Source organism: Pseudonaja textilis, chromosome 2, assembly GCF_049901715.1.
Source record: "Pseudonaja textilis isolate UNSWEBS1 chromosome 2, rPseTex1.2, whole genome shotgun sequence".
NCBI lineage: Eukaryota > Metazoa > Chordata > Lepidosauria > Squamata > Elapidae > Pseudonaja > Pseudonaja textilis.
In genome coordinates, this window is record NC_141991.1 from 131470169 (window position 1) to 131484018 (window position 13850).

The 13850-nt window shown below is 41.9% G+C and overlaps 1 protein-coding gene across 4 annotated transcripts in view; it reads left to right on the forward strand.

Moving 5' to 3' along the window:
* POU6F1 (POU class 6 homeobox 1) overlaps positions 1 to 12678 on the forward strand; it is a 55684-nt gene extending 43006 nt beyond the window's left edge. For all 4 annotated transcript variants that reach the window (XM_087925298.1, XM_026714749.2, XM_087925296.1 and 1 more), the window contains exons 5-11: positions 1591 to 1816; positions 3143 to 3372; positions 4824 to 4952; positions 5366 to 5584; positions 7718 to 7856; positions 8657 to 8831; positions 9772 to 12678. In XM_087925298.1, the coding sequence (XP_087781424.1) occupies positions 1591 to 1816; positions 3143 to 3372; positions 4824 to 4952; positions 5366 to 5584; positions 7718 to 7856; positions 8657 to 8831; positions 9772 to 10117 (1464 nt within the window). In that variant the 3' untranslated portion in view covers positions 10118 to 12678. The remainder of the gene's footprint in view (positions 1 to 1590; positions 1817 to 3142; positions 3373 to 4823; positions 4953 to 5365; positions 5585 to 7717; positions 7857 to 8656; positions 8832 to 9771) is intronic.
* Positions 12679 to 13850: the final 1172 nt, after the last annotated feature.

Genomic DNA, 13850 nt, shown 5'->3' on the forward strand with positions numbered 1-13850 from the left:
AGAGCCCCACCCGACAAAACTAAGGAGTTAAAGACAGACTTGCCTTGTTTATCTTCTATAAAGCCTGCATACTTTTTATTCCATACAGGCAAAAGCTGCTTAAGAAAATTAGTGTAAATTGCCTCACAGTTTAGAAATAAGAGAACCACCTTAGTTCAGTAATATAAAAAAACCACAAAAGAGGAAAATATCCAAATGTGCTATAGACCATTAGTTTCATTCTCAAAAATAACACATTTAAGAGTGTCAAATACATGACCCTCTTTAGCTCTTGGAATGGGATGTAGAATTTTTTTTACTTATTTTGCAGTTCTCTAGAAGAACAAAATTATCCCAGAAAGGGGCTGAAAGGTTGAACATATTGAGACACATATAGAGAATAAAACTGATTTTCTATGGTATCTTTTGATATATTTTTTTTCTCCTCGCCATCCTGCATCTTATCTTTGTTAACAAGGCAGGTCATTTACCTGCTGGGGGTTTTGATACTATTCCTATGGCTTTGGAACTTAAAGGAATGGATAAAATGCCTTTGAGTTCTGATTCATTTAATTGTGATGCAAGTGCTGTTATTTCAACACTTTCATACAAAGTAATCCTTTTCTCTACTCTGGATAAATCTCACCAGTCTAGAAAATAATGTATAGGATATCAACAGTGGGACTAAGAATGAGGACAGAGGCAGTGGGAATGAATGTTTTCCCATTCAGGTGATGCATACAGTTTCACAGGCGATACGTTAAAATCACTTTTCATTGTTTGCCAAGATGGGGAGATTTCTCCTTCCTTGTGCCAAAACGGCAATTGGCAGCTGCAAAAAGAAATTGTGTTTTCATTGTCAAATAAGTTTTATCAGCTTTGCTCTGAAATAGCAGATTGGGATACATCCTAGAACATTTGGCCTTCGAGAAATTGCTGAACAACACCCAGTTTTTCTTATCATTGGCCAAGGCTGCTGGGATTTATAGGAAGGGAGGAAGGAAGGGAGGAAGGAAGGAAGGCTGTAGCTTTTATCATGAAATGATTTCCTAGCAGGAAGATTTGCTGCCCACCTTTGTGGAAACTAAGCCAGTACTGTTTTGCACCATGCATTTTAGACATTGCAAGAAAATTATTTCTGCCTCCCTCTTAGTCTACGCTGACCTGTGGGATGGGCATGCACCCCAGGATGCAGTACAATAACGCTAATTTTCTGAAGGGGATCCCTGGTTAAATAACTAGTAAACTAAAATAACTAGGGTTTATTGTGCTATGCTTTGGACTTTGCATTTTGAGCCAAAGGGGGTTGGGCGAACTGACAGCAGAGGCTAATCAATCAGGGCTGGGGATTTAAAAAAACGAAGAAGATATGTCCCGGGTTCTTTCATGGTTGACTTTGAACCAGCCTCCCCATTGGAGTGTTACAGAGCTGGGTCACCCAGCTGCTGGGCATGAGGGGTGGGGGGGCAAGCCACACCCGGCACATCTCAGTCAGGCTGGGCTGGGCCTCCGGTGGGCTGGCTGACGTGACTGCTGCACTGATGCTGTCTGCAGTGGCGTTGATTTTCTTTTCCCTTTTTTCTTTTTTTTACATCTCGTTTGCTTTTGCAGGTCTTGACTCAGGAAAACTTAGCAACAGTTGTGACAGGCGTAATGATTCCAGCAGGGGCAGTTACTCAACCTCTTCTTATCCCCATCAGTATTGCAGGTCAAGTGGCAAGTCAGCAGGGGCTGGCTGTGTGGACATTTCCTGCAGCAACGGTGGCTGCCCTCCCAGGACTGACGGCTGCCTCTCCTACTGGGGGAATTTTCAAATCACCTATAGCCAATTTGCAAGGTAACCACTGTTTCTTGGAAGTCACATAGGGGGAGCAAGAGTGTTTTGCTCTCCATCAAAGGCCAAGGTGTTCTGATCCAAAACAGCATGCATCCGACTTCTCCCATTAACGTGAGTGCAGGAACCAGATCCCTTGCTGGAAAAATTATTCTTCCTTCTCGGAAATGAATGGGGACATTTTTCTAAGTTTCATGCATACATCAAAACTCCCAGCCCCCAGGATGTTCCCTTGCAGACCAGCAGTTTCTTGGCTAAATAATGTCACTAAATTCCTAGTCTGTGTGACAGCAGAAAACACAATTTGGATTGGTTTGGTTTCAGGGGTCTGTTATTTATAAAGAAAACCGTGGTTCCTGTTGGCCATCTCTGTAAATAACTTCCATTTTCTGAAGACTGTTAGGAACGCAATGCTTAATTAAAAATGTAGAGCTAGCATTAATTCCCCAGGTGCTACTTCTTGCTAACAGTTAATTCACACAAGGAGCCAGTGATGCAAAGGATCCAGGTAGCTGTGGTTACTCTGAGTTGCAACAGCTGTTCCAGCAATGATGGAGCCCAGCCCACCAAGCTGTTGGCTACTTGTTTAGATGGCCCCTGATTTCATCTTGCATTAGAAAAGAATTTCTAGCACTAGTAGAGAGAATTCCCTGGAACTCAAAAACCTTCCCTGTCTGTTTCAATATAATTACTTTGTGTGTGGCATATCTTTTAACTCCAGCTGGTACAACAGTTCCTCTGAATATGAAATACAGGGAGCCCTCAACTTACAACAGTTCATTTAGTGACTGTTCAAAGTAACCTCACTGAAAAAAAGTGATTTATGACCGTTTTCCATGCTTATGACCATCACAGCCTCCCCATGGTCAAAATTCAGCTGCTTGGCAACTGACTCATATTTATGACGGTTGCAGTGTCCGGGGTCACCTTTTGCTGACAAGCACAATCAATAGGGAAACCAGTTTCACTTAATAGCCAGGTTACAAATTTATCAACTGCAGGGATTCGCTTCAACAACTGTGGCAAGAAAACTTGTAAAATGGGGGCAAAACTCACTTTGCAAATGTTTTACTTAGCAACAGAAATCCTGGATTCCATTGTGGTCATACGTTGAAGACCACCTGTATCTGCTATCCCATTTTATCTTTTAAGGTTTTGTTCATGGCTCATTAGACTCCATACCTGCTGCAAAGTAATTCTTCCCATTGCTTTCCCATGGATCAAACCTAGAAATGTGACAAACCTGGAGGCTGACCCCCCCACGTTTCAAAAAGTACTTTTTGCGATGACCCAATATTTAACGCATTTTCTTCTGTCTTGCTCTCGCAGCCACTGCAGTGCTGAACACAGCAGTACAAGCCCCTTTGCAGCCTGCCCAACCTTTCCAGGCACAGCCAACAGCCCAGCCTCGGACATCTATCCAAACACAGACTGTGTTCCAACCACCAGCTCAGACAACTCTGTTGTCACAGCCGACCACAACAGCCACTCTACCTGCCGTCAAGCCGCTGGAAACTCCAACACAGATCGCGGTTCAACCAGCAGGATTTGCAGGAATAGTAAGACGCTGGAAAACCCCTTCCCTTGAAGAAGACTTTTTAACTACATGGAAAGCAGGGTTGGGAGTAGACAAACCTTCTATAAATACATTTCTGACCCAACTCAAAGCCTTCCACATCACTTTGGTCCTTTCTGATTTTGCCAGAGAAGAAAATCTCATGTACATTTCTGTGATGAATACAATGCTGGATAAGTTCAACAAATCTAGTAAAATGTCTAGAATAAACCTCTGTGCCGATAATGAGAAATCTATTTCTTTGATAACCCAAAAATTGATTTCAATGTCCCGGATATAAAATTTGAATCATAAGTTATATTCAGTCTTCATTTCAAATGAGTATATGAAATGCTACCGTCTTTCCCTGAAAAATAAGCCCTAGCATGATTTTTTTCATGGCACTTGTAATATAAGCCCTATCCCAAAAATAAGCCCGAGTTAAGATTGTCAGCCAGATGTGTGCATTCAGTACTGTTTTCCCCCAAATAAGACCTAACTAGAAAATAAGTCCTAATGCGTATTTTGGAGCAAAAATTAATATAAGACCTGATTTTATTTTTGGGGAAACATGAGTATCAACTTTAACACACATATGAATGAGAGCCAGGATAGTATACCATAGTATTAGACTATGTATATACCATAGTGTTAGACTAGGTCAGAGGTCTCCAAACTTTGCAACTTTAAGACTTGTGGGCTTCAACAATGGCTGCACAAGGGATCAAATTCATCTTCAGTAGAGATCTTTAGCAGATCTCTACAGCAGGAGTTGAAGTCCACAAGTCTTAAAGTTGCAAAGTTTGGGGACCCATGGACTAGGTTATATTCCAGGTTCCCAAGCCCAAGACTCTAGTCCTCCCATCAGTATAGGAGTCATTTGGGTGATCTTCTCAGCTCTAATCAGCGTCAGGCTCTACAACATGGTGACTGAAAAACAAAAACTCTTCTTACGTCATGCATTGAGAGCTTTGCTGTGTCGGCTACAGAGTCTGCTATAAACCAAGCAGATGCTGCAACAAAGTGAGAGAAATGCTAAAATTAAGAAAAACAAGAATTCCGCCACTCTTTTCTTATTGAAGAAAACCATTGACCTTTACAGTAACAAATCACTCGTTAGTCATATTTGAAGACTGGTGCCAAAAATGCCAGTCATTATCCATGTATTAACTTACAAATAGAACAAGGTTAGTCAGATTGCAGATTTTCAAAGGTAATATGATTATTTAGATTGTGGAACAGGGCAAACTGACCTCCTCAGGAGTGATCAGGCTTCTTAATACAATAAATGCCTCATAATCTACAGAGAGTAACAAATGTATATATAATTCTGCCTTGTGGAAGAAAGTATAGAAGCAGTTGAGGCAGAGAAGATCTCACTTTGCATGAAAATGAAGAATCCCAACCTTTGGTCTTTGTTTTTTATTTATTGTTTTCTTTTGATATCTCTTGCAGATCAGTGCCGCTTCTCTTGGAGCCCCAACCCAGCTGCTTAGCTCACTAGCGGCTACGCCTGTCATTGCAAACACCATTCCTAGTGTGCAAGGAATAACTGGACAAATCCTGACTAATGCTCAAGGACAAGTAAGCGCTGCAGCACTCCAGAAACCCAATTAATGGATTAGTAGGCCGTGTTTAAAGGACACAATATTTTTTTCTTTTTTAGTTGCCAAGCAAAACATCTATGCAATGTATTCAGAGCCTGCCTTTCCTCCAAAGTTTAAGCCGCATTAGAAAGCATTTTTCTTCTCCTGTTTGGATATAGATTGGGCATAGAGATAATTATTAAGCCAAAGTCATCCAGTGAATTTTCAAAGTCACGGGTGGACTCCAATGGGACTCTGCCTGGTCCTGCTCCTATATCCTAAATGTTATACTGTCTTGGCTCTGCTACAGAAATCTTAATGGGAAAACTAAATCTGTGTGGTTTTGATAGGAAAATGTCAGAAGATTAACACGCTGCAACCCTGGTGCTTTCACTTGCCTTTGTCCTCCAGGTTATTGGAACTCTTCCATGGGTAGTGAACCCAACCGGAATTGCAACGCCAACTCCTGCCCCTGCTACATTGCCAGCACAAAATCTACAAGTGCAGGCGGTGACACCCCAGTTGCTTTTAAATGCTCAAGGTCAGATCATCGCCACCTTGGCTAGCACCATCCAGGCAGCAACCACTGTCCGGAAGTCAACCCCGCCAGAATCTCCTGCCAAGAGTGAGGTGAGTCCAACTAGCCAAGCTGCTGAGAAAATCACCAGAGGATCTTAACAGAAAAATTACCAAAATGCCGAAAGAGGCACCTATAGAGAGAGAGGAAAGTGGATTAAATAGGAATGGGGAGCCTACTGCTTTTGATAGATTGTTGAACTAGGAGAAGTCATGGAAGAGCTCCAAATTATTTATTTAACAGAATAACAGAGGTGGAAGGGACCTTGGAGATCTTCTAGCCCAACCCCACTGCTCAAGCAAAAAATCCTAACCCATTTCAGACAATCTCTTCTTTAAAATCTCCAGTGTTGGAGCACCCACAAGTTCTGAAGGCAAGCCTTTCCACTGGTTAATTGTTCTGTCAGGAAAGCTTTCCTTAGTTGTAGGTTGCTTCTCTCCTTGATTAGTTTCCATCCATTGCTTCTTGTCCTGCCCTCAGGTGCTTTGGAGAATAGCTTGACCCCCTCTTCTTTGTGGCAGCCCCTGAGATATTGGAACACTACTTATCATGTCTCCCCTTGTCCTTCTTTTCATTAAAATAGATATACCCAATTCCTTCAACCGTTCTTCACATGCTTTAGATTAATAAACCAGTTTATCAAACACATTTATACAGCCGCCTATCTCACAAAAGCCACTCTGGATGGCATACCTCAGTAAGAATAACAATTATATAAATACAATCCTTATAAAAATATAAAACAAACATTATGACAAATTAAAATATATTAAAAAGTAAGGCACAGTTCGAGGCACTTTATTATTTTTACTGCTGAGGAAGAGGAGGCAGGCCAATTTTGCATTTCACCTGTCAAATTAGTTAATCAAGCCTGAGGTGTCACAAAATCGGCTGGAAGCAGGAATAGCATTTCCTGTTTTGCCTCAGGCTGCAAAACATCATCACTTGGCCCTGACCCTTGATGACTTGGTAGCTGAATGTGTAAAATACTCTTGTCAAATGTTGCTTGAGGCATGAAATATGCTTTATTGGTGTCAGGGTGATCAGTGGGATTTATATGCTACATATAGCAACACTGATGTTCAGGTCAGCAACTAAGGTCCCTGTGTAGAGAGTCCTGGTTGAAATAATATCATCCTGGATTGAGATGAAAACAGAAGCAGTGTTTTGAGAGCCAGCAGACCTAAAATGTTCTCCCTCCAATCCATTTTCATTTCCAGCACTAAGCTCTGGAAAACCTGATCCTATTCCTTTTGTAGCTGAAGTTAGTGATGCCTAGCAAAGACTAGCTAATACCTATGGACCATTACTTTATAAGGCTGGCAGGCATGTCCTGCAGCTGAGCTAGAATCTAATTGGCTAATCTGATGGCTGGTATTTCAGTTGGGAAGTGAGAAGGCTGGGCACTGACACTTCAAAGTAAGAGTTCTTGTAACAAGCACTTGAAAATCAAGATATATTAACTTTATTCAAACAGTATAAATCACATAAAGTAAACAAAGGTAAATGTATTTCCTACCTGGCACAATTCTCATTGGCTAATGCGCCTTCTTTGACTCCAATTACAACCAGCATAATGGCTCATTAGGCCGTTCTTCCTTCATAGTCATTTCATTCATTCATTCATTCATTCAATTTATCTCAGTTCATCTCAAACAGGTATCTCTGGGAAGCTTGCAACAATTTGAAAAACTCGTAAAAAAGCTACAAACGATGCAAAATAAATACAGGTAGTCCTTGATTTAAGACAACTGCACCCAACATTTCTGTTGCTAAGTTAGACATCTGTTAAGTGAATGTTGCCCCATTTTACAACCTTCCTTGCTATAGTTGTTAAGTGGACCATTGCAGCTGTTCAGTTAATAACACCGGTTATAAAGTGAATCCGATTTCCCCATTGACTTTGCTTGTCAGAAGATTGCAAAACCTGATCGCATGACCCCAGGATACTGCAACCGTCATAAATATGAGCCAGTTGCCAAGCCTCTGAATTTTGATCATGTGACCATGGTCGTGTGAAAAACAAAGTCCCTTTTTTTTCAGTGCCATTGTAATGTTGAATGGTCACTAAATGAACTGTTGTAAGTAAAGGGCTACCTGTAAAAAATGGGCAGCCAAGCTAAACCAACAAAAGCAGTATTAAACTGTTTTGGTCTGAATATTGCTTTCTTCTGCTCCGTTGCCAGGTCCAGCCAATTCAGCCGGCCCCAGCTCTCTCACAGCCAGCTGTGGTTATTGCAAGTCCTCCCCCAGCATCCAAACTAGCTTCCACTCCTGTCCCCATCACCTGCTCAGAGTCACCAACTGTCAGCCAGCTGGTTTCAAGTAAGCATGTTGGTATCCCTGTGATTCTTGTAGCAGGCAGAGAAAGAAGCTGCCAGTAATGGAGGCTGGTTCATGGCATATTTGTGGTAAAAAAAACCATGAAAGGGGTTGCCTGATTTCTGTGTTAAAGGGGCATTGTTATACACCCTACAGCTGCTTGAGAAAAAGGCTGTCGGTGTGGGGATGCCTGCAAGTGTTAATCCAAATCAAAAAGACACGTAGAGTATTACTTTTTTTAAAACGTGTCACTCTACTCCTAATAACGAGCAGCAGCATACACAGAAAAACAGAGGATTAGAACAACACAACATTAATAAACAATATAGGCTGTAATGACCCTGACCAACAGAGTGTCAGGGTGAATACCAAAATCTAATATCTTGCAAGTTCTCTCTCCCAGAGCCAGGTTTTATTGCTTTACTCATTATTTATGAAGGCAACCTGCTCGGTAAAATATCTGGACACCCCTCAGCAGCTTCATATAGATATTAAATAAAAAGTGGGAGCCCTGTGGCACTCTGTCATGGAGTAATTGTAGGCTGAATCTCTTCAACTGACTGGGACCAACCACATAGTCAGGAAAGAGAACTATCAGCACCAGACCAGAGTGTGACCTAAAAGGAGTGATGGAAATGTCCCCCATTTTCAAATCACAACTCAACGGCTGTGAAATGAAAACGACTTCCTGCCCAGTAGCATGAAAGATGCATGTGGCTGCAGGAAGAAAGGATTTATAGTGCAATTTAGTCAGAAACTGCAAAATGGAACAAGGGTATCTTTTTCATTCTTTCTCCTACCAGAGCCTCAACCTTCAAATAGTGGAAGTGATGAAGATGGCATAAACCTGGAGGAGATCAGAGAGTTTGCCAAGAATTTTAAGATTCGACGTCTCTCTTTGGGCCTCACCCAAACCCAGGTGGGGCAGGCATTAACTGCCACTGAAGGACCTGCATACAGCCAGTCTGCTATATGCAGGTAAGCCAGTCTGTTTCCCTGTGCAGTTGGTTCTGGGTGGAATGCAGCCCCCGATAGAAAAACAAGTTGGCCAGTCTTCTTTTAAACCACGAGTGTCAAACTCAATTGTGTCACATGACATATTGTGATATATCGCAACATTTTTTGCCTTTGTAGAGCTCGGGTGAGCATGGCCTGCATGTGACGCCTCCAGTCCACGGGCTGCCAGTTTGATAGGCCTGTTTAAACCAACACTAGGCCTTCTTCCTTCCCAGTTCTTTAAAATAGCGCAATACCATCAAAACAATAGGATGGGGCTACCCTATTTAGGATGCAAAATCCAGATGACCACTACGTGGCAGCAAAAGCGATAGAGTTGTTTGTATCTCTTGAGTTATCATCTAGTGGCTATCTAAATAATTGCAGCCCAAATGGAATACTATAGCCCTAAATAGGTGTTAGGCCCAAGCCCAGAGATGAGACAGTGAGTCCAATTGAATTCAATCCTTCACTTGCTTATACCCGATGGACAGAACCTTGCCAAACTAAAGCTATAACTCTCTGACTACTAGATATTTCTTGACAGATTCTAGGGTGGCTACTCTGAATCTCTTCCCCCTTCCCACATCTACCTCAGAACTGTGTGGTCTCTTAGTCTGGGCTCCTTTCTGGCAAAGCTCTGCGTTGTCAAATCTCTCCCACTCTGCTCCTCCTGGTGCACGTTCTATCACAGTAGGATTTCATATCGGTTTCTAATCCTCGATTAAGTGGGTCGTTGTTACGATGGCAGTTACTTCTCAGGGATCGTGTGGAGCCCACTCATTTTGAGCTCTGCCCTGCCTTAAATGACTAATGAATCAAACCTGAACATTGAGATATTGATTTCCTCAGGGCTGGGTAGCAAACGGTAGTGACAAGAAATCCGCCTTGCCTTCCTCAATGGTTCCTGCTGATTTTGCAGATTCGAAAAGTTGGACATCACCCCCAAGAGTGCCCAGAAGCTAAAGCCCGTGCTGGAGAAGTGGCTGAGTGAAGCTGAGCTTCGGAATCAGGAAGGACAGCAGAACCTGATGGAGTTTGTGGGCGGGGAGCCTTCCAAGAAGCGGAAACGCCGCACTTCTTTCACCCCGCAGGCCATTGAGGCCCTCAATGCCTATTTTGAGAAAAACACCCTCCCCACCGGCCATGAAATCACCGAGATCGCCAAGGAGCTCAATTATGACCGGGAAGTGGTCCGGGTTTGGTTTTGCAACCGGCGACAGACACTCAAAAACACCAGCAAACTCAATGTCTTTCAGATCCCTTGAAGGCTGCAGCTCTAAAGCAAGAATTCTCCCCTTTCCCTACCTGGCTGCTGTGAGCACTTTGTGGCTAAGTCTCCCCTGCCCCTGCCACCTGTTTATAGTGATGACTGAAGTGAAAGAGGGGAGACCTCCTCGTGTTTTATTGTGCCCCAGCCTACTCATCAGCTGCTGCCTTCCTCCCTGGTGTCGCACCAAGCTGTGAAGGCTTAGGAGTCTCCATTGGCGTTTAGCTTCCTTCTGTGTCAGACAAATCATGGTCAGTTAAAGGAAAAAGGTTCTCCTCGCCTAGTCTGTGTGCATTTTTCTTTTTTCTTTTCTTTTCGAAGGTGGCATTAGGATTGCCACCCAGCATAGCATTCACCAGGAATACTGGGAAAAATCCTCTTTTATTTGAGCCACTTTTCATAGCCACCTATCATTTCCTATTCAACAACAAGATCCGCTAATCATATCTAAGCAGAACTCTGGCATAATTTATATCTCCCTCTCCATATGGATATTACTGTGATGACAGAGCACTATTACACTGAAAAGTGTTTTTTTTTTTTTTTCACCCACCAAGATTTTGAAGTTTAGTATCCTGGTTCCCTGTTGGTTCTTTTATTTTAAGACTGATTTCCCAGCTAAAGTTTCCTTTCCAGAAGAATGCTGAGAAGGAGGAGGAGGAGGCAGGTACAATTGTCTATATCTTGGGATATTTTATGTCTGGGCAATCTGATGCCAGCAGAGCAGCAGTACAAGTAACAAGTAGTCTTGGGCCTAGCTTACTACATGGGGCAAGGAGGAACTAGCCAAGCAATAACAAAAGAGGAACACAGAAAACTGCCTTACACTGGTCCATCTGTTGTATTAATGTCAGCCTTGCCTGGCTTCAACTCAACCTAGAATTTTTAAGCAGTTTATCCAACCGTACCTGGCAATATAGGTACTCATTTAGTGACTGTTTGCATTTACAGCAGTGATGAAAAAGCAGCTTTATGACCAATCCTCACACTTACCACCTTGTCCTATTGTCCCAGTCATTACTAAATGAGAACTACCTGTACCAGGATTCAGCTGGGAGCCCTCCTGCATACAGGTAGTTCTTGATTTAGGATCACAATTGAGCCCAAAATTTCTGTTGCTAAGCGGGACAGTTAAGTGAGTTTTGCCCCCATTTATGGCCTTTCTTGCCACAATTGTTAAGTGAATCGCTGCAGTTATTAAAGTTAGTACACGGTTGTTAGGTGGATCTGGCTTCCCCATTGATGTGGCTCGTCAGAAGGTCGCAAAAGGTGATCACATGATCTTGGAACACAGCAACAGTCATAACTATGAACTAGTTGCCAAGCACTTCAATTTTGATCGCATGATCATGGGCAGGGTAGGAGGAATATGGCTGTATCCATGAAATGCGGTAATGTCAGCCTCAGTTGGTAGACCAGATGGGGAAATCAACTCTATAGGACAGTGATGGCTAACCTTTTCGTCGTCGCATGCGGAAAGTGCGTGGCAGATACCCGACAATCGGCTGGCGGGAGGTGCGTGCGCATGCGCAGTGGATCTGTTCCAGGCTACGGCTCACATGCTGGCAGAAATGGCTCTGTGTGCCACTTCTGGCCATAGGTTCACCATCACGGCTATAGGAAGACCAGAATTAACTTTATTGAGATTGGCTATTATAAAAAGAATCTTGCAAGTCTGATTGTATTGTACCTTCCTCCCCACCATACTATACTCCAGTACATCATAGGTCCTAATATTTCTCAGATCTTAAAAGAAATTTCAGCCCCCTCTGTCTAGGCAAGATTTTTTACTTCTTTCAAGGTCATCTTCCCAATTCTCTACAGCAGAGGGGTCAAACACAAAGGTCCGCAGGCCGGATGTAGTCTGCGAGGTGCTTAGATCTGGCCTGTGGGCCACCCTGGCCTGGCCTGTGGTGCCTCTGCCAGTGAAAATGGAACTCAGGAGGACCACACACAGCCCTCCCGAGCTCAGTTTTCATTGGTAGAGCGCTTGGGCCACCACAGAGACCCTGACAAGAGTGACGTCAAGCTGGCTATGGCCACCTAGGCCACGCCCACCCTCTGCGGTCACAAGCACAACCGTGATGCGGCTCTCAATGAAATCGAGTTTGACACCTTTGCTCTACAGGTATCGACAAAAATTAAATCGGTATTTAAGTTAATCTTGCCCTGTTGAATCCCTTAGCCTGGTTCCTCTTCCAGTCTCACCAACGTTTTTGAGACAATTCAACACATTTCTCCTTTAATTTTTAAAAATACGTGAACTGAATTGCACACTAGCACACAGCTCATTTATTAGGGAGAAACAACCACTTTCTTTTTTAGTAGTGAACTTGCGTCAAGAAAGAAGTCTGCTGATGGGTAATTCATGACATAATGCCCTTCCAGTACATGCACAATTGATGTGGCATTACAAATAATGCAAAAATTGTATTATTACTTATTGTGCATTTAAAAAGTAAGTGTCGGGGGGGTGTCTGTTAAAGCAACTAAGGAAAAACAAAAATGATTCTTCTATTCAACATTGCATTAAATAAAGTCATTTTTTTCCTACCAGAACCGAAGTTATTTTTTTCTGAAAGGGGCAAGTATTCTCCACTTCGCTCTTCCAAAACTTTTTTTTTTTTTTTTGCAAAACACCTCTTTTTTGTTTTTAATTTAAATCATTCAATTTGGGAATATAATGGTGAGGGAAGGGATGTAAAAAGTTGCATTTAGCAAGCTGTGGTTTTGATTGCCTTAAAAGTAATACCTTAAGTTTACATTAAAAAGGATTGTCAAAATCAGATTTTGAAAGCAAGATTTTGCAATTTTCTCAAATTCATTTACCTCCTGCAGATTTTTGAAATTTTCACCTCTAGCACATCTTGGCCAAGTTTTAAATTTCTTTGGTATGTGTAAATTGCATGGCAGCTTTATTGTGTGAAAGGATATTCGGGGGGTGGGGGGAGGGAAATGGAACTGGAATTCCTCCAATGATTTTGATCAATATGCAGTTTTTCAATTATTATCTAAGCATATGTTGACAAACCACCATCTTTATTTCACCTCTGCAATCTTTTCTACATTTCCATCTACAAGGATTTCCCTTCCTAAAATTGTATGTAAAAATGTGAGGGTTACCAACAACTAAATTCAAGGATTGTGATGTGATGGTAAAGAGTAAGATGGAAGAAGGAAAAACTGAGGAGGATTTGAACTTTAAAAAATAATTGAGAGGAGGCACTTTAAGTTTGCATCTCAATCATGCTTATCTTTAAACATTTCAAATGTCATATAAATAGAAAGCATAATATAAGCATAATATAAGCATAACATTATAAGCATAATGCAAATGCAATATTCCTCCCTCTTCACCTGGTATACCTCACCTTCTCTAATGGTTAAGCCTTCTCTAATGGTTCCTAGCACACAGATTATTGTATTGATGTAAAGGTTAATAGTAGTTGTACATACTACAAGGTATGCATCTTTTACAAGGCATAAATACTAGTCTAGACAAACACACATCTCATTTTTCTGGTTGGAAATTGGAAGAAAATGAAATCTATTCATTTAGAGGAATGTGTGAACCCCTCTATCCAAGAAAACTAAATTATCACAACTTCTTTTTTAGTGAGATACTTTTCAAGGACAAATAATAATAGAATCTTGGAAACAGAATGTAAACCTATATCAATGAACTTTGTGTCAGTAGATACATTATGACAGGTCCTCCTTGATGCTGTTTA